Source organism: Mixophyes fleayi, chromosome 9 (genome assembly GCF_038048845.1).
Source record: "Mixophyes fleayi isolate aMixFle1 chromosome 9, aMixFle1.hap1, whole genome shotgun sequence".
Classification (NCBI taxonomy): Eukaryota; Metazoa; Chordata; class Amphibia; order Anura; family Limnodynastidae; genus Mixophyes; species Mixophyes fleayi.
This window is the reverse complement of record NC_134410.1, coordinates 14614379-14640439: the sequence shown is the minus strand read 5'-3', so window position 1 is coordinate 14640439 and position 26061 is coordinate 14614379. Positions and strand designations below refer to the sequence as shown.

The 26061-nt window shown below is 42.8% G+C and overlaps 1 protein-coding gene across 2 annotated transcripts in view; it reads left to right on the top strand.

Annotated features, from left to right (window-relative positions):
* SLC44A4 (solute carrier family 44 member 4) overlaps positions 1-23879 on the top strand; it is a 55283-nt gene extending 31404 nt beyond the window's left edge. For both annotated transcript variants that reach the window (XM_075186538.1, XM_075186539.1), the window contains exons 5-22: positions 712-811; positions 1828-1944; positions 4556-4616; positions 7284-7389; positions 7716-7799; positions 9439-9551; positions 11561-11683; positions 12631-12730; positions 12813-12905; positions 13808-13910; positions 16876-17132; positions 17652-17746; positions 19219-19322; positions 19722-19795; positions 20105-20175; positions 20726-20820; positions 21140-21224; positions 21975-23879. In XM_075186538.1, the coding sequence (XP_075042639.1) occupies positions 712-811; positions 1828-1944; positions 4556-4616; positions 7284-7389; positions 7716-7799; positions 9439-9551; positions 11561-11683; positions 12631-12730; positions 12813-12905; positions 13808-13910; positions 16876-17132; positions 17652-17746; positions 19219-19322; positions 19722-19795; positions 20105-20175; positions 20726-20820; positions 21140-21224; positions 21975-22096 (1903 nt within the window). In that variant the 3' untranslated portion in view covers positions 22097-23879. The remainder of the gene's footprint in view (positions 1-711; positions 812-1827; positions 1945-4555; positions 4617-7283; positions 7390-7715; positions 7800-9438; positions 9552-11560; positions 11684-12630; positions 12731-12812; positions 12906-13807; positions 13911-16875; positions 17133-17651; positions 17747-19218; positions 19323-19721; positions 19796-20104; positions 20176-20725; positions 20821-21139; positions 21225-21974) is intronic.
* Positions 23880-26061: the final 2182 nt, after the last annotated feature.

The following is a 26061-nucleotide window of genomic DNA, read 5'->3' as shown; positions in this document are numbered from 1 at the left end:
GGCCTGGGCTGTGAATCCCTCTGCTCCTCTCTCCTGCACGACCTGGACTGTGAATCCCTCTGCTCCTCTCTCCTGCACGACCTGGACTGTGAACCCCTCTGCTCCTCTCTCCTGCATGACCTGGACTGTGAACCCCTCTGCTCCTCTCTCCTGCATGACCTGGACTGTGAACCCCTCTGCTCCTCTCTCCTGCACGACCTGGACTGTGAATCCCTCTGCTCCTCTCTCCTGCACGACCTGGACTGTGAATCCCTCTGCTCCTCTCTCCTGCACGACCTGGACTATGAATCCCTCTGCTCCTCTCTCCTGCACGACCTGGACTATGAACCCCTCTGCTCCTCTCTCCTGCACGACCTGGACTGTGAATCCCTCTGCTCCTCTCTCCTGCACGACCTGGCCTGTGAATCCCTCTGCTCCTCTCTCCTGCACGACCTGGACTGTGAATCCCTCTGCTCCTCTCTCCTGCATCACCTGGCCTGTGAATCCCTCTGCTCCTCTCTCCTGCACGGCCTGGACTGTGAATCCCTCTGCTCCTCTCTCCTGCATGACCTGGACTGTGAATCCCTCTGCTCCTCTCTCCTGCATGACCTGGCCTGTGAATCCCTCTGCTCCTCTCTCCTGCACGACCTGGCCTGTGAATCCCTCTGCTCCTCTCTCCTGCATGGTCTGCCCATGTTTCTTGTATTTATAATATTTATGTTTATCTTGCAGGGATAAGCCCTATGTGCTGTACTTTAATATACTGAAATGTTTAACTGGTACAAATGTCTTGGCTGCTGCGATGAATGGACTGCAGTGTCCCACAACACAGGTATATCTCCGTGTCCCTGTCATGTGCTGTATTGTGCCGCTATATCACACTGCAGAGGCCCAGTCAGCCCACTGCTTAATCACTTTGCGATCGCCTTTTGGCTTTCCGAGTAGTTGGGGTTCCCCTGTTGCTCTGACGACATAGAAAGGTGGGTGAAGGTCAGGTAACAATTAAACTACCTGATCTGTCAGCGAACGCCTAAGAGTCCAGAGAGTAGGAGGGAACCGACTGATACAATCAATGTGAGCGCTGTGTTCAAAATATATAGTGATGGGTAATGGCTAGGATTCCCTTAGATATAGGGATTACTTGTGCTAGTACAGGGGAGGTCTGGATCAGATCAACTCTTAGACTATTGGGTCAGAAGGAAATGTGATCTTGTAGCAGCTTTACATTTGATCCAAATGAATCTTTTTGTTTTGTATTCGATTAGTAAAGTGCACTGGACCAAACAGTGTTAGTCTGCAGGGCCGACCCATCAGACCTTCAGCAAAAATACAAGAATGAACAAAAGGTTCAGTAATCTTAGTAATAAAAAAATAAAATAAAAAATGGTTAAACATTTGTTTCACGTTTTATGTAAAAATGCATAAATATCACAAGGAAAGGAGGCCACCCCGAAATTTCTAAATGATACCAGCAGTGTAAAACTTATGTACACATATTTAGTAGCTGATTACAATTTGGGAGAGAGATTTCAGGTAGCACCAATTGCAAAAGCCGTAACAAAGGGAGAAATAATATAAAAAAAGGAAATTATCCCCCTATTTTTGCCTTTGTTTACGCACATAATGCCCATAATATAAAAAGTTAAGTCTTTTTCACTGTTTTGCTAAATGGAAACTATCGCTTATGAAACAAAATCAATCTAAAATTCGCTTGTGTCTAAGAAAGTTATTCCTTGTGAAATGGGCACGTCGCCAAATTATCCTGGTCAGTAACGGGGGAAAACTACCCGGCCGTGAAGTGGTTAACAACTGTTGTATGTATTATTCATATACTCTTCTGTATTTTAGGTGTGTGTTGCAACTTGTCCTACAGCTTTCAGTGTGGCTAACATTTTGATCAAACCGAACGATGCATATAACCCGCTGTACTGTCAACCCAGTATTGATCTACGTACTACAAACCTGGTCAGTATGCAGAGGAGTAATATCTGCTTAGTACTAATTTAACTGTTTTTGTCTCTGATTGTGTAGTATTGTGGAGACGTTCAGGAATTGCTCTATGCCTGAGCCCAGGCACTTGTGCTATTTGTCTTTCAATTTACCAGAACAGATACGGGAACAGTATGCAGGTCTTTAACACATGCTTGTCAACTCTCCCAGAAAGTCCGGGAGGCTCCCGAAATTCGGGTCTGTCTCCCGAACTCCCGGGAGAGCTGGCATTTTCCCCGCATCCCGCAATTCCCTTGCTAAAATGACGCGATTCACAGAGAATGACGCGATTCAAGGCGCCCCACCCTCTGGCCACACCCCTCTCCCGGAAAGTAGGCAAGTATGCTTTAACATACTAGTCTAGACCACAGGTTAGAACAGAAATAGCAGCAGATCCCAGGAGATCCACAAGTGCCATTTGCACCTATTATTGTACCTGATTTTATGCAATATGCATAGATTTTGCTTGTGACAATGGCATTGTCATCAGAGGGTTGCTAAAATGTTTGTGGATTAGGAGCATTGACAACTTAAAGCCGGGTAGGTGCACTTGTGAAATTCATTTTATGCCCACGTTTAGATTATACTATATAATGTTAGAAAGCATCTAAAACTACAAGACAATAGTGTGAATAATTAAGTAATAATTATAATAATAATTAATTACTCTTATATTAGCCTGGTAACGTCTCTTTGGAGTTCTTGGTTTAAACACTGCCTATATCCAATCATAAAAGTGGAAACTGTTCAGAAAGCATTCAATAGCTAAACAATAATTTAGCAAAATGAAACAAATTTACTAATAAAGTGTGGCTGGAAATTATTTGTAATTAGATCAATAATTTATTTCTTTGAAAGGGAAAACGCATTCGGTAGGAAAAACAATAATTAGTTTCTCTCCGGACTGTCTGAATGGAATGGGACAATGCATATATGACTGAAAGGGAAAAAAGGAGATTATGTTCAAGAACAATAGAATTATAACTCATCTAGAGACACTGTGTTTGTACAAGAGTTCTGTCCAGGCAGACACTGTCCTGGAGCAGAGTCTGTAGTCTTGTGCTCAAGTGTTCTGCAAGCGAAGCACCTGCTTTCAGAGCATGGAGAAGTCCCGGTAGGTCATATCGGTATTTACTGGCACACTTTGAGCGCTGCGGGTGTATATGTATTAGTGTGTGTGTGTATATGTATATAGAAATCTGAAAGTGTCCTGTGGTATCTGGCACCAAGATATTAGCTGCAGAACCAAAGTCCTGTAAGTTGTGAGTTGGGGCCTCCATGGCTCGGACTTGTGTTTCCAGCACATCCCACAGATGTTCGATTAGATTGAGATCTGGGGAATTTGGAGGACAAGTCAACTCCTTGAACTCTTTGTCATGTTCCTCAAACCATTCCAGGACACTTTTTGCAGTGTGGCAGAGTGCGTTATCCTGCTGAAAGAGACCACTGTCATCAGGGAATACCATTGCCATGAAGGGGTGCACTTGGTCTGCAACAATGTTTAGATAGGTGGTACGTGCCAAAAGAACATCCACACGAATGCCAGGCACCAAAGCTTCCCAGCAGAACATTGCGCAGAGCATCACACTGCCTCCACCAACTTGCCCTTTTACCTGGTCTTCCGCTTCATGGCTGAGTTGCTGGTGTTCCTAAACGCTTCCAATTTCTAATAATATCACTTCCAGTTGACCGTGGAATATCCAGCAGGGATGAAATTTCCTGAACCGTCTTATTGTAAAGGTGACATCCTATCACAGTAGCACACATCCTATCACAGTACCACGCTGGAAGTCACTGAGCTCTTCAGAACGACCCATCTTGTATCACAAATGTTTGCAAATGGAGACTGCATGTCTAGGTGCTTGGTTTTATACACATCTGGCAAAGGGTCTGATTGAAACACCTCAATTCAGTAATTACCAGGAGTGGCCAAATACTTTTGTCCATATAGTGTGTGTGTGTGTATGTGTGTGTATATATATATATATATATATATATATATATATATATATATATATATATATATATATATATATATATATATATATAATTTCAATAAAAGTCACCCCAATTCCTGTAGGTGTAATAAACTTTATACTTTTCGTGGTTTGTAGCACCAATGGGTATGGAAGATGACTGTTGTTGAAATGTGAGACAACGACAAGAACAAAACGCCCTCATTATAAAAGGAAAACATTTGTTAATTCATTACACAGTAATGTGGCACAATATATAGCATAACCTTAGGCATTATTTGCATACATGTTGATTTACGTGTTACAACACATGCACAATACAGGGTAGATTTCTTCAGACACATCCTTTGCAATTTACATATAATGATAACATTAACAAGGATGCAACAATCATAATAATTGATATTGAGTTCTGTACAAAATACATTAATGAACATTGGCAGGACCCCAACTGTCTGATTCCCCGTGAGAACCAGGGTCAATGTTTGTAGCACATTTGCCATTTCATTATATACCGTTATTTTATAATAGAGCAATTCTCCGTTATCTCGCACATGGAATTAACCCTTACACTGCTAATACTGTTGTGTTTTTTTCTCATATTCTCCTAGACCTCACAGCAAATTGCAGACCAGGAGTTGTGCCCCGTGTTCCTTTACCCCTCTGCTCCACGTGAGTATAGCCATCTGTGTCTCTCTCTTTTATTTAGCCCCAGTAGGTGCAGCAATTTGAAGAGATCATTTCACCTAGGTCTCCCCTTGACAAGAGATCCACCAGACCAGCATGACCCTGTTTTCAGTAACATGCCATATCTTTGATAAATGCAGTAATGAGATTTTATTTTAATTAACATTTTGATCGAACTGTGGTTTCCCGTTTGCAGTACCTTCTCTTCATAGTCCATGGGGTATATTTACTAAACTGCGGGTTTGAAAAAGTGGAGATGTTGCCTATAGCAACCAATCAGATTCTAGCTGTCATTTTGTAGAATGTACTAAATAAAACTGGAACTCGTTGCAAGCACACAGTCTGTAAAATTTCACCATCTAGGGATCTATGGATCCTTCTACTCTGCCACATCATAAGCATGAATAGATCCCTTGGTGGAATATTACCAAGGGTTTACTGGTGACACATTCCATTTGGAACACAAAGTTAGTAGTTGTTGAGGAGGCGTCCACCTGCTTGAGCCACTAGGATGTATTTCGGAGGACAATTACTTGCTCTCAGCTGGCTAACTGTAGTAAATAAATGTTCAACTATAACCGTCTGACCTAGTATTGGAACTTTTATTTATATAGTTGTTTTTTTCCCCACATTGGATTAAATTGTACCTGTGGCCTACACACAATGGTGGAGGCAGTTATTATGTTGACTCAACCAATATTCAGCCTATTGATCCACTCGGAACTAATGTCATCATGGAGCCATAAAGTTCTTAGTGAATTGATAGACTGCATTCTTCTGAATATTCAGTCACTACAATGGCTTCACACCACCCCCTAGTCTGTAGGTAATAGACACACTTATAACTTCAATGTAAGTTGTCTGTTTAAGAAATGTTTTCAGCGGACAATTATCACTTGGTAATTATTGTACTATGAATGTGTTTTCTCCAATGGCAGTAGGGAGACACAGACAGTAGGCTATGTGTCCTCTAGTGGAGATAAGTCACTCAAAATAAGCTGTCTTCCACTCTCTATAACCCTCATGATTTTTCTCCATTCTTGTTTCAGTGCTCTTACTGAATTTATTATTTTGTTCCTTGGCAAGTGTTAGGCATCTTTTTTTTTATCACTCCTTTCAGTCCTTTCCTATTGTAGAGCAATGCCTCTCTCGGATAGTGTCCTACACCTAATATCAGTGGACTGTATTTCCTGCCTACCTGTCCTTTTAGGGGACACAGGGGAGGGCTGAGTACCTCCGTTGCTTCCTTCTCAGAAGCCACCTTGTCTTAAGACCCAAAATTAGATTGTCACAGACCTTTCAAGGAAGGTTGAGGGTCTGCAGGCCACTCCTTCCCAAAAGCTCAAGCGTTCTCCTCTTCTCCACAAATGGTGAGGCATATGGAGAATGTTTTGCTTTCCACGGAGCTCACTTCCAGTTTTGGCCACTTCTTTTTCATCAGCTCAACAGGTTTTGGGATATTGAATGCAGAAATGCCATAATTGATGTGAGGAACATGCCGTTTAAGGCCTGATGCAGTGAGTTGGCAATACATAATATACTTTCCAGCTTTTGGAGTTGCCTTGTTGGATTGTAAACAGGCCCAAAGCGACCCAGTTTTATTCCATGATGTTTCTGGAGTTCCGTTTTGATACTGTGTGCGTCAAAAAGTATTCTTTCGCCAGGACTAGAATAGTTTTCTCCAGTAGGCTCTGCTTCCAGATGTTGGTGTTTTTACAATGAGCGAGCCATGTTTGACAGCTCTTTTCTCTTTTGTGTCTTCTGTTTTACTTAAAGCTTGTTCTGAAGGTTCTTTTGCGATCCCTTGTTCTTTTCCCCTTGTGTTTTCTCACCTGAAAGGTAATTTTTGTCTTCTAGTTTTGTTTCAGTGAGGCAGATCTCTTAGCTGGCAGCTCTTTCCCATGCTCCATACCTTGGTTGTCAACAAAAACAAGATGGTCCTACATACGATTCCCTTGTTCCAACATAAGGTTGATTTTCACTTCAACCAGGAGTTGGTGGAGCCATTTTTGTGCCCACATACCTTGCAAAGCCAAGGAAGCAGAGATTCACTCCTTGGAGGTAACACATTGCCTGCGGATGTATATGTTCAAGACTCAGGAGTTCTGTCAGTTAGACATAATTTTTTCCTTTACGAAGGTCATAGAAAAACATGTGTTGCTTCCTCACAGTCAGTTTAGGACTACAATCCAGCTCGCCTATTTTGTGTCAGGGATACCAGTTCTCTTTTGGGCCCGATCAAGGCAGTGTATACTTCTTGAGTAGTACTGGTGGACCTGGCTTGGTCAAATGATAAAAAGTGGACATTGCCACCTCTGTGGAGGTCCCCTTATTGGAACCATCTTCCAGGAGGCTGTTTATTCTTATGCAATCTACCCCTTCTGTTGAGGAGTGCCACAGACCACCCTACAGAGGATGCAGATCTCTGTTCTTCTCTGCTCCTTTTGTTGTGTGTTTTCTCTACTAGTTGTAATCTGAGGAGGGGAAGCGGCATGCAGGGGTTTATAAGGAGGAGGAGTTCTTTTTCTCATACCCTGCCTCTTAGAAGTGAAACATAACCCACCATCTGAGCCCCCCCCACAGCCTCGGAGTAAGAGATTTAGCCGAAGGTTCAAATAAACCTTTTTTTACAGGGTATCCTTCTCATTTCAGTCTTTAACAGGTGTTTCCTCAATATAAGTGTCGATTTTATACCCGGTTATAACTTCAACGGCATGACTGTAAACCAGACACGTGACAGCATTACCAATGCGACCAAGTAAGATGCTTCCGCCACCTGTTCTGTCCAATCTGTTCTGCCTGTCTTCTCTGTTTCTCTTTTCTCTCTTTCTCTCCCCCTTCTTTTTCTCCCTCCTTTCAGTATTATTATTATTATTATTATTATTATTATTATTATTATTATTATTATATTTTTGTTTTATTTTTATTGATATTAACCTTTTTTTCTGTCTTATTAAACTTTTCTCCCTTCTCCAAAGTTAATGTCTACCACCACTCCCTATTCCTGTGTTAACTTATTTTTTCCTCCTGCCTGTAATACTTTTGTCTGCGGTCTTCCTCATTCCTTCTCACTTTCTGTATTAGTCAAATTTTAGATTCATTCAACTTCCAGAACCTGGGCAAGAGAGTTTTTGAGGATTTTGCCAAGTCGTGGTCCTGGATCCTCATGTGAGTGATTTTCATTTCTTTCTGTAGATGCAGCATTGACCATTCTACAGCCACTTACATGGCATCACTGGTATTAGGATAGCTCGAGTGTTACTTAGAGGCCCAAGTTGCTGTATAGGAGATATGTCTGAGTATGTGGAGAGATTGTGTATGAGGGAAGCCCACGGTGGCAGGACACATCCTGGGCAGAGTAGAGACTGTGTATAAAGTAGAGATGGTATGACTGAGGCGGCAGCCATTGGTGTGTGATGGGGACACACTTTGTATGGGGTGAAGAAGGCAGCAGAGATTCGGGGTGTGATGGGGACACGCCTTGTATGGGGTGATGGAGACAGCAGCCATTGGGGGTGTGATGGGGACACGCCTTGTATGGGTGATGGAGACAGCAGTCGTTGGGGGTGTGATGGGGACACGCCTTGTATGGGTGATGGAGGCGGCAGCCGTTGGGGGTGTGATGGGGACACGCCTTGTATGGGTGATGGGGACAGCAGCCGTTGGGGGTGTGATGGGGACACGCCTTGTATGGGTGATGGAGGCGGCAGCCGTTGGGGGTGTGATGGGGACACGCCTTGTATGGGTGATGGAGGCGGCAGCCGTTGGGGGTGTGACGGGGACACGCCTTGTATGGGTGATGGAGGCGGCAGCCATTGGGGGTGTGATGGGGACACGCCTTGTATGGATGATGGAGACGGCAGCCGTTGGGGGTGTGATGGGGACACGCCTTGTATGGGTGATGGAGGCGGCAGCCGTTGGGGGTGTGATGGGGACACGCCTTGTATGGGTGATGGAGGCAGCAGCCGTTGGGGGTGTGATGGGGACACGCCTTGTATGGATGATGGAGGCAGCAGCCATTGGGGGTGTGATGGGGACACGCCTTGTATGGATGATGGATGCAGCAGCCATTGGGGGTGTGATGGGGACACGCCTTGTATGGGTGATGGAGGCAGCAGCCATTGGGGGTGTGATGGGGACACGCCTTGTATGGATGATGGAGGCAGCAGCCATTGGGGGTGTGATGGTTGGTACCAGCTGTGCATGAGAAGATGGAAGCAGCAGACTGCATGTGGTGTGATGAAGGCCATTATTTATTTCAATGTACCAGGCATATTATATAGTGATGTACACATTTAACATGCCAAAAATGATCTTAACATGCTAAGAATAATAGAAAATATTTGCAAAAGTACTAGTGTGTGATGTTACTAAGAGTCAGTTATTCAGAAAAAAGTAAATAATAAAAAGGTCCTTCTTGGGTGTGCAACCGATAATAAACAAAGAAGAGGAAGTCTGCCAGGAGAGGAGAACATGGAGCAAGGAGAGGTGAGCTTGTTTTTTTAATGCTATTTTTAAAACACTGGGACATGTATCTCTGCTTTAATATTCTGCAGTTAAACCTGCCTTCTACATCCTATTAATGCAGATGAAACACATATTGTGACTCTAGATCACACTAGAGTCCTGGGTTTAGAGATCCGATTCTCTTCTCCGTTGCACTGTCCATGTATTTCACCTGTTACTGCTATTTAAATCTCAATTACAATCTAGCTTGGGCACCTCCTTGTTTTATGTTATCCTAAGAATAATTAAGGCAGAAGGGTGACTTTTTATATAACTGACATTTTATCCCTTTGTGTTACAGAGCTCTGGGTATAGCTATGGTGGTCAGTCTCCTCTTCCTTATCTTGCTGCGGTTCACTGCCGGGGTCTTGGTGTGGCTGCTCATCATCGGTGTCATTGGGGTCATTGGATACGGTAAATCTCAGCAGTTAAACCATTAGGAACCCTACTATACTACATACTCCAGACATGGAGGACTCCCATGGTCCGATCCTTGTAGCCAGTAGCCGGTCTCTTGTCATTTGTTGACCACCAGATAATAAGCCATTAGTAAAAACTCATTAGCAAGAGTACAATCCAGAGTAGATCACCAGGGCTGCCGAAAGGAATCTTGGACACTCTGGGGTAATCTCTAAAATCTCTCTCTCTTTGGGCAAAAGTTGGTGCTGTGAATATAGTCTAGGGTATGTCTCGTTATGGACCAATTGGGAAACTATTGGTATGCGCAGTCCTTTACTTCCACTTATAATATTGCTGAGATGGGGCATGAGCTGTGGGGATTGAGCTGTTGCCCCATCTGCCCCCACCATAATCAGCCACTGCTTGCACCCCTGTTGATCCCATCCAAACTGCTATTAAAGCCAAATATTACCAAAATCAAAGTATGATAACCGATGAACGTGTGCCCGACACCCTTGGGTTGGGGATATGATGTGGGATATTGGGTGCTGCGTGGTGCTGGGCACTGGGTAGAGGGAGCAGGTGGGGGGGACGTGAATTGTGGGAATAGCTGAAAGAATGCAATATGGATGGGTTATGATGAACAGCCTGTGGGACAGGAACATGGCATGGGGCTGGTGGCTGGCCATGGCAGCTTATCTCTCTGCCCACATTTCCACTGGTTCTCTGGAGGTAGCTCTCACTTCAGAGCTGCGGTAAAAAAGTTAATAAGAATAAGACCACCCTGTTTACTTTAGATTATAGCTGACATTCCTAAAACTTGCACAGGGACATAAAACACTATTTTGACAGTAATTGAGCTGGAAAATTATTTACAGCTGACAGAAAGTAGTAACAAAGCTTAAAAATTACAGTGGGTGGAATTCTCAGGATAATTGAATATGCAATTGCTAAATATATGAAACAAAGTCTCCTAGATGGATTATCTATCTGGTTGACGCGGTCAACCAATCAGATGCATGGAAAACTGTTTGAAACATTTCCCATCTTGTTTGGTTGGTGATCTATTTCATCTACTCTGACGGGGAGTTTGACAATCCCCATGCCTTCTATTTTATTATTATTATTATTATTATTATTATTGTTCATTTATAAGGCACACAAAATCTGCAGAGCTATATAGTGGGGGAGAAGAGAATATTACAAAGACCTAGAGAGCCAACAAATAAACTACTGGACATTAAAGAAGCATAATACAGTCACACATAGGGTCTCAGGGTTAGTAGTAAAGCTAAAAAGGAACAAATTTGCACCTTGGCAAAATCATTTTGCAGGGGACAAAATATAAAATGTGCGGACATATTTCGAGTGGGTGGGGGGAAAGGGGGGTATGTCATATCTCGGCTCTAAATTGCAGTGTCAAAATAAGGCTGTCTAGTATCTGTGCAGCCAGTATTTTCCTTCTGTGGAAAAAATAATTGCATTTCACCCCTTGCATTGTATCATGGTTTTTCTAGGAGCTGATTTGCACCTTCTTTTGCTTTGCTCTGAACTCTAAATGAGGGCCATAATAGGCAAGGTATATAGCAAGTGGCAAAATACAAGGGTGGGCAAGGGGGGCTGGTCTGCACTAGTGATCCTAAGGATGGGGTTGGTCTTTTTTGCCCCCCACACCTCCCATGGGTCATTTAAGTTATTTTTTGGGCAATCAGTGTCGGACTTATTGGGATCAAGAACAGGGAACCAGAAGATATTATTCTACTGAATTTTTTTTGTTAGCATGTGGGGATTGTGTGTATATTGTTCAATTCCAATGTATTTAATTTATTTAATCTAGTAGAAAAGGTTCTTATGAAACCCTTGTCCATTGGTATGAATATTTATTCATTCATTATTCATTGGCTTAGCCTCCTATAGGCGAAGGCTGCTCTTCAATAAGTATGAGTCAGTCAAGTAATATCTCCCGCTGTCTCTCTTCCTATCAGTGGTTGTCGCATGTTCTGAGCCTGTCTGTCCCCTCACAGGTATCTATCACTGTTACATGGAGTACGACAAGCTGAACAAGCAAGGAGCAACCATATCCGATGTGGGATTCAACATCAACATCGGTGTCTACGTCAATGTGAAAGAGACGTGGCTGGCTATCTGTAAGTTATACTCTGAACTGCTGTATATCGCTGAGCCCCATCCATCATTACTTATGTTCATACTGGCCCACTGTCCTGGAATGTCCGAGAGTCTCCTGAATTCTGGATAGGTCACCCAGACTCCCGGGGGAGCAGGCAAATCTCCCGCATCCTGACGGCTTAATTCATGGCAAATCGTGTCATCTTGGCTCCTCCCCCCATGGTCGCACCTCACCTCCTCTCAAAAGTCTGCAAGTATGTCTGCTGAATACAGTGTAGGATCCCATCCCAGGACAATATTTAGTATTGGTTATTTACATAACGCCAATCATATTACTATACAGAGAATAGGTCATCGTTCATATCAGTCCCTGTCCCATTGGAGCTTACATTCTCAATTCCTTCCCCTACACACACACATGGGTCTATTTTGTCAGAAGCCAATTAACCTATATATTTTGTTATGTACATTTGTATAGCCACATGTGTAAAAACAAACATATATGTAATACAAACACTAAGTTTAGTTTTAGTTTTCAAGAAGCTAATAAGCACCGAAAAGTTGCTGTCGCCATCTGTTGTCCACAATTGGTACTACAACAGCTGAATTCAGAGGTGGGCACAGGATTTTAACAATGTTTGCTAAAAAATGTAATGTTTTCTGTGTACACGATTTACAAATTTTTTAGCTTTTTAGCAAACAAACCTTTGTATATGCTCTATATCTCGCCCAGGAAAAGATTACAAATCACGCAGCCATGCAAATTAAATCCGGTGCCTATGCAGTGTTAGAAATGTCTGGTTATAGTAGTGTAGTATATTATTTTTCTTTAATACTGAGTAAAACTGCTTGCACATGGGTGGAATACTGTATAACACGGACGGTAGCCATTAGGATTTTTTTGTCTTTAGTTTATAATTTATGACTTAAAGTTGCTCTGGTGACCTAATTATCCTCTTGCTTACAGTTATAGTGCTCATCGTGGTGGAAGTGATTCTGCTATTACTGCTGCTGTTCCTGCGTAAGAGGATTCTCATTGCGATTGCGCTGATTAAAGAGGCCAGCAAGTGAGTGAGGGAAGCAGTGTCGAGCGGTGCGTGGTTTGATTGTACAACAAATGAAGTGACACGGTTGTCTTTCTCTCCTCAGGGCGATTGGTTACATCATGTCCTCCCTGGTATATCCTCTTGTCACATTTGTTCTTTTGGTGGTCTGTGTGGCATACTGGGGTATAACCGCTCTGTATCCTTCCATCAGTATTAGTGTACACATTTTCCTAAACAAAATGGAACCGGACACAGGTGGAGGCAGCCATCTTGTGGACTGAGCCAACATACCTCATAGATTGTGGTTAGTTACTAGTGGATTGATCCGCCTCCATATTGGATCAGCCCACAAAATGGCTACCTCCACATTATAAATATATTATACACAATTACTAAGTGGAGTTTATTTTCAATTCAATTTATGTAAATGCTTATGTCTGGTATTTATTTGTATGCAGATATATTGCTTACTGAATAACTGCCAACTTTCTGACGCATCCTTCCGGAAGGTTTCGGTGGTAATTGCAGGAGGTGGTGTGGTGACGCCCTTGTATCGGTGGCAGTCAGCATATCGATGCCGACTGCCCCGACAACACTTTCCCCGACATCTTGACACCGGCTCCTTGCCGACGATGATCGATAAGGACTGTTGTGGGAAGCGACTGGAACCAATCCTGATGAAGCAAGAATCCTGCGCGACTTGATGACGCGCCGGATTCTTGCTTCATCGGGATTGGTTCCAGTCGCTTCCCATAACAGTCATCATCGATCCTCGCCGGCAAGGAGCCCTTCGGTGTCAAGATGTCGGGGTAAGTGTTGGATTAATCAGCATCATTACCCCATTCCCCACCCCTTGCATCACCTTGCCCCCACTCCTGCCATATAATCCCAACATTCACGGTATCATAGAGCAGGGGGCAGGGCCAGATTACGCAAATAATTAAGCCCCACCCCTCCAGGATCTGAGCGGGTACTTACTTTTCCGGGAGTAGTGCAGGGTCTTGACGGGCACCACCAGATGCTCTGCTGTTTTTCACTTTTTTCACTGATGCTGCGGAATTGATAGAGATGCTCTGAAGGCCCCTTAACTTCCCTCAGATATTTGGCAACCTCAGGTGCTCCAACATATGTTGTGTCTACTGTGAACAGAAGCGTCCCGGGGTGTGAAAATATAACTGGAAATGACCATTGCGACCCGACGGTAAGTGTGGCATTATATATATGTTACCAGTTCTGTGTGACATTTTTAGGGTGTGACGTTCTGAAGCAACTCATTCTATTTGCTGCCTTTTAATAAACTTTATATTTTACATAACGAGAACCCACCACCTGCTCACAGTGGGGGCAGCCATGTTGTGGCTGAACCAAGCCCTGAATGGCATGTAGAGGTTTCAGGCAATAACATTATCTTCCCAGTAGAAACATTTAATGAAATCACAAACTCATTTGTTCATCTTATAGAAGTTCTGTGTACAGTCATGGCCAAAAGTTTTGAGAATGACACAAATATTATTTTTCACAAAGTCTGCTGCCTCAGTTTTTATGATGATGCCAATTTGCATATACTCCAGAATGTCCTGAAGAGTGATCAGATGAATTGCAATTAATTTCAAAGTCCTTCTTTGCCATGACAATGAACTTTATCCCAAAAACAACATTTTCACTGCATTTCAGCCCTGCCTCAAAAGGACCAGCTGACATCAGGTCAGTGATTCTCTTGTTACCACAGATGAGAGTGCTGACAAGGACAAGGCTGGAGATCACTCTGTCGTGCTGATTAAGTTAAAATAACAGACTGAAAGCTTTAAAAGAAGGGTGGTGCTTAAATCATTGTTCTTCCTCTGCACGTGTTTCCTTGCAGATAACCATGGTTAACAGTCATCATTGCTTTGCACAAAAAGGGCTTCACAGGCAACAATATTGCTGCTAGTAAGATTGCACCTAAATCAACCAAGAACGTCCAGCAAGCGCCAGGACCGTCTCCTAAAATTGAGCTGTGGGATTGGGGCACCACCAGTGCAGAGTTTGCTCAGGAATGGCAGCAGGCAGGTGTGAGTGCATCTGCACGCACAGTGAGGCAAAGAATTTTTGGTAGATGGCCTGGTGTCAAGAAGGCCAGCAAAGAAACCACTTCTCTCCAGGAAAAACACCAGGGACAGACTGATTTTCTGCAAAAGGTACAGGGATTGGACTGCTGAAGACTGGGGTAAAGTAATTTTCTCTGATGAATCCCCTTTCAGCTTGTTTGGAGCATCTGGAAAAATGCTTGCCCAGAGAAGGAAAGGTGAGCGCTACCATCAGTCCTGTGTCATGTCAACAGTAAAGCATCCTGAGACCATTCATGTGTGGGGTTGCTTCTCAGCCAAGTGAGTTGGCTCACTCACAATTTTGACTAAGACCACAGCCATGAATAAATAATGGTACCAAAACATCCTCCAAGAGCAACTTCACCCAACCATCCAAGAACAGTTTGGTGATGAACAATGTATTTTCCAGCATGATGGAGCACCTTGCCATAAGGCAAGTGGCTCAGGGATCAAAACATCAAAATTTTGGTTCCATGGCCAGGAAACTCCCCAGACCTTAATCCCATTGAGAACTTGTGGTCAATCCTCAAGAGGCGGGTGGACAAACAAAAATCCACAAATTCTGACAAACTCCAAGCATTGATTAGGCAAGAATGGGCGCCCATCAGTCAGTATGTGGCCATGAAGTTGATTGACAGCTGCCAGGGCGAATTGCAGAGGTCTTCAAAAAGAAGGGTCAACACTGCAAATATTGACTCTTTGCCTAAACTTAATGTAATTGTCAATAAAAGCCTTTGACACTTATGAAATGCTTGTAATTTTACTTCAGTATACCATAGCAGCATCTGACAAAATGGTCTAAAAACATTGAAGCAGCAAACTTTGTGAAAATCAATACTTATGTCATTCTCAAAACTTTTGGCCATGACTGTACTTTGGTCTTAGCAGTGTGTGTGAGTGAACACTTTCTGGCATTCAGGAAGACAATTGATCCCCCAGGCCACTATTGTTATCATAGTTGAAGGTTGACAATGAGAGATAAATAAGACATCCTTTAAGTGCTGCATTACACGCACAGTTACTGTGTATAGAGTCTATATTGCCGTATAACTGGTTACTCACACTTGCCAACTTTTGCTGGCAAGTGTGGGAGGGGAAATGGTGATGCCATTGTGTCAACGTAGCCCTTGTAATTCGCGGCACTGAGCAGCGGGGGCAGGGCTTAACTATGCGAATCGGGAAAGTACCCAGGATCCGGGAGAGTGCCTGCTCTCTTTCTCCAAAATTCTGAGCCTCCTGGACATTCCAGGAGAGTAGACAAGTATGTGGTTACCGAGTCTCTGTGGCTCATACCAGCAGTTGTAGAAGTTACCCTACCGAGGGTCTGGAGAAAAAATTGTCATGACCATAATTACCTGAAGGGTTAACATGGCTACTACCTTATGAGTACCCATTAAAGGCTAGTCTTCACTTAGGGGGGAATTCAATTAGCTGCAAAATATCTCTGGAACGTCCGCAAGACACTTCGTTTGGGGCGAGGAAAAATAAGAGGAGATGTCTATCGTAATTTACCATGCGCCACATGACGATGAAATTCTGTTATATGAGTGGGAGCTGGAGGCCGGATTTTTGGATTGGCGGCAGTTCTTGTGGTGCCGGATAAAGGGATTTGTATTAGGTGTGGTGCATCAAAAGCTGCCCAGGGTAGTATATCTGTGCCGGATGATTATCAACCATAGACTTCAATAGAACAGTGCTCCAATGGTAAACTATTGTTAAAGCAGGACACCACAGAGAACTAAATTATACTACACACCCCCTTACCCCGCAGAACTGCCGCTGTCCAGAGGAGCCTGGAAAATGTTGACAGTCCGACACCTTGTGTGTCCAGAGCTCTGATTGGTCCAGCTGCCAAGCCTTTAACTCTGTGCTCTCAACAGAAGAAAGCTCTGAGGTGTCGGAGCACTTTAATATTCATCTGTCTCCTCCAATAGAGGAGTTGGGTGCTGGGGATTATTTTGGAAATTTTTTTGGGACCTGAACACTGTTAGTCAGATTAGTTGCTCGTCTTAGTTATTTTTCTGAATAATATTATGTGATGTAATCTGTAAATTCTAATATATGTTTTCCCTCTCCCAGACATTTAAAGCCTCCAATACCAGCTGCAGTGAGGCTCGCTGTATCTTCTATAAGTACAACGACCAGGGGATCTTCCAGCAGAACCTCTTTAACCTGCAGATATACAATGTCTTCGGCTTCCTGTGGTGCATTAACTTCGTCATCGCTCTGGGTCAGTGTGTCTTAGCCGGGACCTTCGCCTCGTATTACTGGGCTTTCCACAAACCCAAAGACATCCCGTACTTCCCTGTAGCTTCCGCTTTCATGAGAACACTGAGGTGCGCGCCAACGACGTACTTCCTCCGCTTCCTCTGCATAACGTTTATTATCAGAAATATATATATATATATATATATATATATATATATATATATATATATATATATATATATATATATATATATATATATATATATATATATATATATATATATTTATATTAACTCCACATGGCTTCCTATGGTGACGCATTCTGTTGCCTGGTGCCCTATAAATTACAGCCAAATATTGTCAGTGTAATCATTATTACTTTAGGTAATGGTTACAACTATTTTCGATTTTAGAATTTGATTTCCTGCATTGTGACTGTCTGCATCTGGTACTTAATTAAAAGCCAATAGTGTTGCAGGTTTTTGGAGCTCTCTATTGTATCTAGGAATTCATCCATTCATTGTAAGGAAGAGATAATTCACTATTGACAAGTGTAATGCTAGGACACCATTGTCAGAACACTGGGAAACACAGATATTCTTATATAGACTTCATCAGTAACCTCTCTCTCTCTCTCACACCCCCAGATATCACACGGGATCGCTCGCTTTTGGGGCACTCATTCTCACCATTGTGCAGATGATCCGAATCTTTTTGGAATATCTGGACCACAAGCTGAAAGGTAAAACTTCATCTACATTGAAAATATAAAGCAGACTTTAATGTATTGGTCATACTTTTCCTCATTGGCTTCAGGGAGATCCCTGGGGAGTGCAGGGGTGGGGCTTAACAAATCGTATCATTTTGGCCCCACCCCCTAAACGGGGCTAAGATGATGCGATATTTGCGTCATTAAGCCCCGCTCCCACGTATCTATTGCGGGGGCGAGAACCGGGAGGTTGCCCTGCTCTCCTGGGAGCCCGGGAGGTCTCCCAGAAATGCGGGAGTCTCCTGGACATTCCGGGAGAGTAGGCAGCTATGCATTAAAGAAAAGCAGCTGATGAATCTCTAGAGACTGAAGTGTCTTTTACATTTAGGTCTCCATTACTGAAGTCATCTTGTCTTATCTGTCAGTCTTTAATTAAATCTTGGTCTCCATGAAAATGGCCACCTCCATGGACATCAATACATGGACATAGGACACAATTTCTGAACTGTGTCATCATGCCACAGATGGCAAAGCCAACCACGTCTTGTACTGGCTCAGCATCAGGGAGAATGCCAGACTCTTCAGGGAGTGAGGGAGATCACCCCTATTTCAGGGAGTCTCCCTGACATTCAGGGAGAGTTGGCAAGTATGGTATTGGCTTGTACACGCCCTCCTGCTACTTGTACCTAACACATTGCTTGATCATTTTAACGACTGTGTTTGTTTCCCCTGCACTGGAATATGACACAAAGCTGCACAGAGCACAGCTTTGTCGTATCCCTTGGCAACAGGAATAAACAAATCCCCCTGGTGACATTAATACAAGCCAGAAAACCACGGAAGGAAGGTAGGATGATAAAACAATGTGTTTAGTAAAAGTTGCAGAAGGCATTAGGGCTGAATAAATGAAAGTCTTTAGGAGAAAAAACAACCCTTTTTGACAGGATAAGAATCTATGTAATGTTGAATACTTTCGTGTCAAAAAAGACAAAAGTATTATAGGAGTGATACCTTTATTGGTTAACCAAAATAAATTTTTATATTTGCTAGCTTTCAGGGCACAGAAGCCCCTTCACCACGCAAGTTTACAAATGAATAACTGAGAAAAGGGCACAGCATTTAAGAGATGTTACATCAAGCAATTTGTACAGTGGGAGGGGGAGGAATACACCATAAAGATATGCTAAAGTAATAAAACGAAAGTTTTCATTACGGATGGAAGAGTGAAAATCCTAAGAGATCTGAATTCACTCTGTGTGAAGTGTGTCCATGTAGTGGGTCATAAATCCAGGTGTTAGGTTGAGTCCTTGAGTCAATGAATGGAATGTTCTTATCCGCTTGAATTCCCAGACTTTCCTCTCCCTGTAATTTTTTTAAAAACTTTCAGTATTGACTTTTAAATCTGTCATACTGTGTCCTGGTCCAGAGAAGTGTTTACCAACGGGGGTGTCCAGAGTCGTCTTAAGTTCTATACACCTCTATGTAATTCCACCTCTCTCCACTAGGGGCACAGAACCCATGCACACGCTTCCTCCTTTGTTGTCTGAAATGCTGCTTCTGGTGTCTGGAGAAGTTCATCAAGTTCTTAAATCGGAATGCGTATATCATGGTATGACCTCCCGTATAACACTGTATAGCATGTGTACACTTACTTATAGCAATCTGTTATCTATCCTACATCCCTGTCACCTGCCAAGTCATGGAAAACTGGACACCTATGAAATACACAGAGATGCAATTACATAGTAACTAACATTTAGGAATAATTCTCTTGTCTATGTATGTACGTTACAGGCCGTACACAGTCATATTTTTTACTATTTATAGGTATCATCTCTTTGCATTGTAAAAAATTATTTACACATAATATATATATACATGCATAAATACATACATACATACATACATACATACATACTGATGATGATCAAAAAAATTGGATTTATTTTCACCCACAGTTGCTAACCATTATCAGTTCATGTAATTAATGTTTTCCTTCCTGGCACAGATCGCAGTTTATGGAAAGAATTTCTGTGTTTCTGCTAAAAATGCCTTCAAGCTCCTGATGCGGAACATTCTGAGGTGAAGGGGCCCACGGCCATGTGCCTCCCATGTTATTACATTGTGCATATATGTATTTCCTGCTTGTTACACAGGGTCCTGTGTTCCTGGCTATCAATGTCTGCCCCTGGCAAATATGTTCTGTGAGTATGTGTGTCTTGGGGTGTTGAGTGTGCGTTGAGCGTGTCCTATACGTGTGCGTTTAGCATGTCGCTGTTCCCTCATATCTTTAGATCTTTTTTTTTTTTTCCAGCTTATGTTTGAGGCATGCTCTTTCCATATTTAAGGTGTGCTCGATGTATCCTAATTTAGTCTGTGGTCTCTCTACAGGGTGATTGTCCTGGACAAAGTCACTGACCTGCTCATATTATTTGGGAAACTGATTGTAGTCGGTGGAGTAGGTGAGAACAATGGTCCAGAACGGAATATGGATAAAAAAAAACCTCATGCATGATCTTCTTAACTTTCCCCAATTCTCAATCTTTACTTTCTAATTTCCCTTTTCATCCTTACCTCTCTGTCTGTATGTATTACCCAGTATTGTCTTATTAATGTTTGTTCCCAATTGTAAAGTGCTACGGAATTTGCTGGCGCTATATAAATAAATGTTGATGATGATGATGATCCTTCCTCTTGCCCTGTACTATGAACACCGTTCTCTCTGACGCTTAGCTATAGCCCTACCACTGATGTTACAATCACCCTGCTCAATGACCACCACCAGTTGTGGTGCTAGACATTGGAGACAACTACCAAATTCCCCATCACCCTGACCTTCAACTAATGCCCTCCCCCTGACCTCCATTCCTACCTCCCCATTACTTACTTTTCATTTCATTGGACTTCTTCTCCTGTATCTGGTTTCCAATCCTCCTTCTTTCGATCGGTTTTTGTTGAGTTGCCTATATTAACCACCATTCTATCGTCTCCACTCTGTCTTGTCCTTTTCAGGAGTCCTTGCATTCTTCTTCTTCTCTGGTCGGCTGCCCATTCCAAACGATGCCTTCAAGTCTCCGACATTGAACTATTACTGGATACCCATTTTGGTGAGTTCTAAATGGGGACACTGTGTTGTTTTCAGGAGTACCGTTCTGATTGGAAACCTTCACAAATAAAAACCATCGAAAGAACGACGTCTTCAAATAGTGTATAATTTATGTGTGTGAGTTACCAACTATAACTTCTTTCAATATGTTGTCTATATTATGTAGATAAAAGTTTTCTCGAGTAACTCCCTACTTAGTGGTGTTCTCTGTAGATTTTCTCCACCAGCCTCACCGCATCGGTGTCACATCATAGTAGACCAAACTCTCCAGGTCCCAGATCGCTGGTATTTTTACAGATGATGTTTATCTTTCCCTGCAGACGGTGGTTGTTGGATCGTACCTGATTGCTCAAGGCTTCTTTAGTGTGTACAACATGTGTGTGGACACGCTGTTCCTGTGCTTCTGTGAGTATTGTTGCCCATGTGTTTCTTGAAAGGGGCGCACATCATTTGTGGTTCCCTCCCAGGAATACACACATTCATAAGGGAGAAGAGATTGTAAAAGACAAGACTGTAGGAGGCAGGTGAAGTGTAGAATTGATCTGGTTAGATATGGTAAATAGCCGACCATATCTACCATTTGTTGCAAACATCTGATGGATCCCGATGTTTATCATGGACTGAGGTCTTTTTGAGCCCACTGCTTTGTAGCCAGTAAGGTCTGCAACAGCTTAATTACCCACAGTATGATGGACATCTTTAGAGATAGGTGAGAGACAGTGGCCTTCAAAGCTTCTTCAGACAGATCAACCTGTGAGCATTAAAATTTAGGAAGACTTTTGAACAGCAAAACAAATCCCATCTGATGACCTGGGCTCCACACAGAACGAGCCCCATGGTAGGTAGCAAAGTCCCATTCTGGTGACTTTTACACATTCCAGAACCTTATCTGACACTTATTGCTCAGCCAGGGCCAGTAGCTCCTAGTTGCTTCCGCTCCCAATCTTCATAAACAACCATCAAGTTTAGTTAACCATGATGTTTGAGGAAAAGCAAACTGTGCAGCTAGTACCATGGCCAACTGCTCTTCTCCTGAACCCAGGGAGCTCTTCTAATATCTGAGAGTTAATGGGAAGCATTTGAGCGCCCCGATTGTCAGATAGTGAAGCCTTCAGTGTTTGTGATTAGATGTCTTTTTTTTTTTTTCTTTCCTAGTGGAAGACTTAGAACGGAATGACGGGTCTGCAGAAAAACCATATTACATGCCCAAGTCTCTGATGTCCATCTTAAACAAGAAGAATCGACCGCCAAAGGCCGAGAAGAAAAAGAAAAAATGATTGTTTGGCACATTGAGATTTGATGTTTTTTTTTTATTTTATTCAAATTTTGTTTGTAACTCAATCACTTTCTTCTACCTGTAAGAGATTTCGAAGAGACCACTTTGTTTACATTTCAGTCATCTAACACTCCTGTGAAGAAGTAGGGTTTGATGCTATCCACACATGGATTGATCAGTGTCAGGATCTTCTTTCTAATCGGCACCATGTGGTAAAGCAGCCGCCGCACACAGGGGCCCAGTACTGTGGTTAGCAGTTGACTACCCGCATAGGCTGACAGTGGTCAAGGGCCGACTAGACTTAGGCATTGCCGAAACTGATCCACGCCAGGTGGGGCCAGCCTATGAGTGAGAAGAATTTGGCACAGTGCTTGACCGATCCTTCCGTGACCTCATAAATCACGTCTAGCATCGTGCTGTCTGTTTACTTACTACATTATGAGCCATTATCTTGCATTATTTATTTATTGCCACCATAAAGAGTGTCTGTCATTGTCATACAGCGGAAGCAGCCATTTTGTAGGCTAAGGCAATATTCATGAGAATGTAGCCAATCCACTCAATGCCTCAGGAACATGGGCATAAAAACTCTGATATCACTAATAGGGTTCTCCCCCTATATTGCGCTCCGCTACGTTTGTACCCCTTCTTGTGTGGTACAAGAGGGGGTCGTAGGTAGAACAGTGGGATGTTCATCTTGGTGCTGCTTCGTGTGTGTCACTGACAGACTGGGAGTGTGACATCACAGCCCAGCTCCACACTCCCAGCCAATCACTGACCCAGAGGAGCAGCAGCCAGTGGTATCACAGACGATAAGAGACATGTATGGCACGCTCAACTTTATGTAAATAACGAAACACGCCACTAACCCATTGTCAGCCAATGAGGAAAAGGGGTGTGTAATTTAAATTTAATGATAGCATTGGACCTGGTCCTTAGTAAATTAATAGACTGTGGTGTCATGAATATTAGTACAGCCCACAAAATGGCTGCTTCCACTGGGTGTAGGGAAAAGGAGCTATAACTCCTGTCTCAACTTTATTACTGGTTTCCACCTATCATTGCTATGTCCCGTTTGTAGTGTAAACCCTTTTCATTCAAATTTATTTTTTTTAACAGAACCCCTTCCCCCCAGGTTACATTTATAGTTAAAACCTGTTGACTTGATTATATAATATATAATGCCGGAGAGTGGATAATATTGACATTATCCATATATCCTAGGGATAAGTTGTACCAATTAACATTTCTGTGACATAGTCTAGTTTGTCTGTGGATGACCTTTTTTTTATTTAACCTGAAGGTGAACATGAATAACTTAAAAAGCCCACGCCTTCTTTTCAATCAAGAATTATTTCATACTACTTACATCTAGAAGTTTTTGATATCGTTCAATACCGGCTACTTTTAGTACCTATTTTTATACTAGTTAAATCAGCCTTGCCCGTCTTCTACGTCCTGGTTAGAGGTAGACCCCCCCTCTTCTCCTGCATGGATGCTTTCTGCATTACGAGAGAAGAAATAGGGGTCTACAGCGACGTCTAGAAAGGGGACAAGTTAAAATGAGCCATAGGTTTCATAGAAGAGCACTTTATGGTGTATATATTTATATGATGTATATGACCTACTGATTTTTATCTACTGCATATAAAATTTAAGTGTGTTAAATTAGATTTTACAGTATACTCCATGAGTTCACCTTGTGTACATAACTGTATAATTGTGTGTATAGCTATACAGACAAGATTACTATTTTCTCAAGAGTTTAATAAATCTATTCCTTATCCTCGTGTCTTGTTAAATTACTTTACAGAGCATTCAGGACGGGATAAGAGGCTTAGACGATCTGTCTCACCCACTGCTATAGAACTAAGAGTTCCAGCATTTACCTGCCATCATTTAAGTGACATGTAAAAGGATGCAGAGAAATTCCTGATATATTGGGATATCTGAACTGTACTATGACCCACACTTACATACAGAATAGAAAACAATTTGTAATGAATGAAATTGGAAAAAATGGTGCTGCAACTTTCTCCTCAACTAGAGCCCTCTAGTGGTGCTACTCAGTGTAACAGGGATAGGTAAGTTTGAGCCATTGACCATAAATAATGCTCTTCATACTGGTAGCTGAACAGCATGACTGGGTGGTTTCCGTTCAACAACAGCTGCAGAGCAGGATAATTGGCCAGAGAGCAGTGTAAATATGACTTATTCAAATACAATGTTTACCATCAGCCTATTTCCACCCATGTACTGTAAACTTTCATACACCCACTATAATGTCATCCACAGGGAGTATAGTCTTCTAAAGCTGGGTACACACTACAGAAATTTCAACCAACTTTTTATGTCGAGCGATTTTACATGCGATTGATGTTCCGATCGCTCGGTCCATCGAGTGCATACACACTAGCCTTGTTTAGGACGATAAAGGGAAGAGCGGACGTCCCTTTAGCGACTTTTTACAGCCATGTTGTTGTGAGCAATGACTAATTTCGTACTCACTGTCATGAATCGGTCGGAGGTTTATACACACTACACAGCGTAAACGGGATCGGAACGAAAATATTAAACGGTACGACCAACCAAATGAGGCGACAATCGTCCATTTGGGCAGACTTTCGTCCATCGTGTCACTACACACACTGACCCGACTAACGTACGAGCGGTCGTATGTCGGCTGATTTAGCCGATTATTGGATGAAAACTGTAGTGTGTACCCAGCTTAAGTTTCATTTCTCTAGTAGCATTGAATGGCCCGGTCATCGCTCTTCTTAAATCCTAATTACTAGGATATTTAGCATAAAACGTGTTATGGTTAAAAAAAAATAATATTTTGTATAGTAAATCACTCAGAATTTAGAGCACATCCGTATAACCCTTTGTAAAGTGGTGTAACTGGAAGTTACTAGGAGACAGCAAAACATTAAATATAGACTTAATCTTGGTTTCAGCAGCGGTTCTACCCAATAATGGGAGTTTGAGTTGATCGGATATGGTCTAAAATGAGTGATAGGCACTACATACACTTCAAGGGGCCACATGGGCGGCCCTCTAACCTCCACAAGGGCCACACGCTACCCTGAATCTCAGTAATAAGTTAAATACATTGAATTAAAGAAAGAGACTGCTACATGTAATATCAGCAGGAGTGTCACACGCCATCAGGAGCGGGACGGGGGTGGGAGCGGCACTTGAAGGTTCGGGGGGGGGGGGGGGCTGGGCTGCCTGTTGCCCATCACTTGTCTAAATGATTCTAATTTTCCATTCTGGAAGTCACACCTCTCCACTGCTAATATCACACCCAGAAGGGAGGTGCACCAATTCAATTACTACCAAGTGAAACACACAGATAACTGAATTTTATATGCATTAATGTATCCTCATGGGGTTAGCAACATAACATTACTGCTTCAATCCAACCTAAATGCAACGATAAAGAAGTTTAAGAAGGGGGGGGGGGGAATTCAGTTGTCTGAATTACTGCCGAAAGTAACGCGGCCTGCGCACTATTACATTACTACAGTAATAGTGTACATTATTACCACCGTTAGTACTGTAAGTAACTTGGTGCTCCATTACCGTATTAACTACTAGAGCACAGGACGCGTTACTTTCAGCAGTAACACGGCCAATTGAATTCCCCAAGGGTCATTTCTACCCCACACTCATCCTCCTGGAACACTCTGACACTTTCAGCACCATTGATTACCCTCTTCTTCTGCAGAACCTTCATCCTATTGGCCTCCGACACCGTTCTTTCCTGGTTCACTTCCTACCTACCCAACCCCTCCTTCGGTGTCTCTACCGCGGACACGTCCTCCTCCACGTTCCCACTACCAGTTGGGCTCCCACAAGGCTCTGTTCTCAGCCCACGGCTCCCACAAGGCTCTGTTCTCAGCCCACGGCTCCCACAAGGCTCTGTTCTCAGCCCACGGCTTTTCTCACTGCGCACTTCTTTCT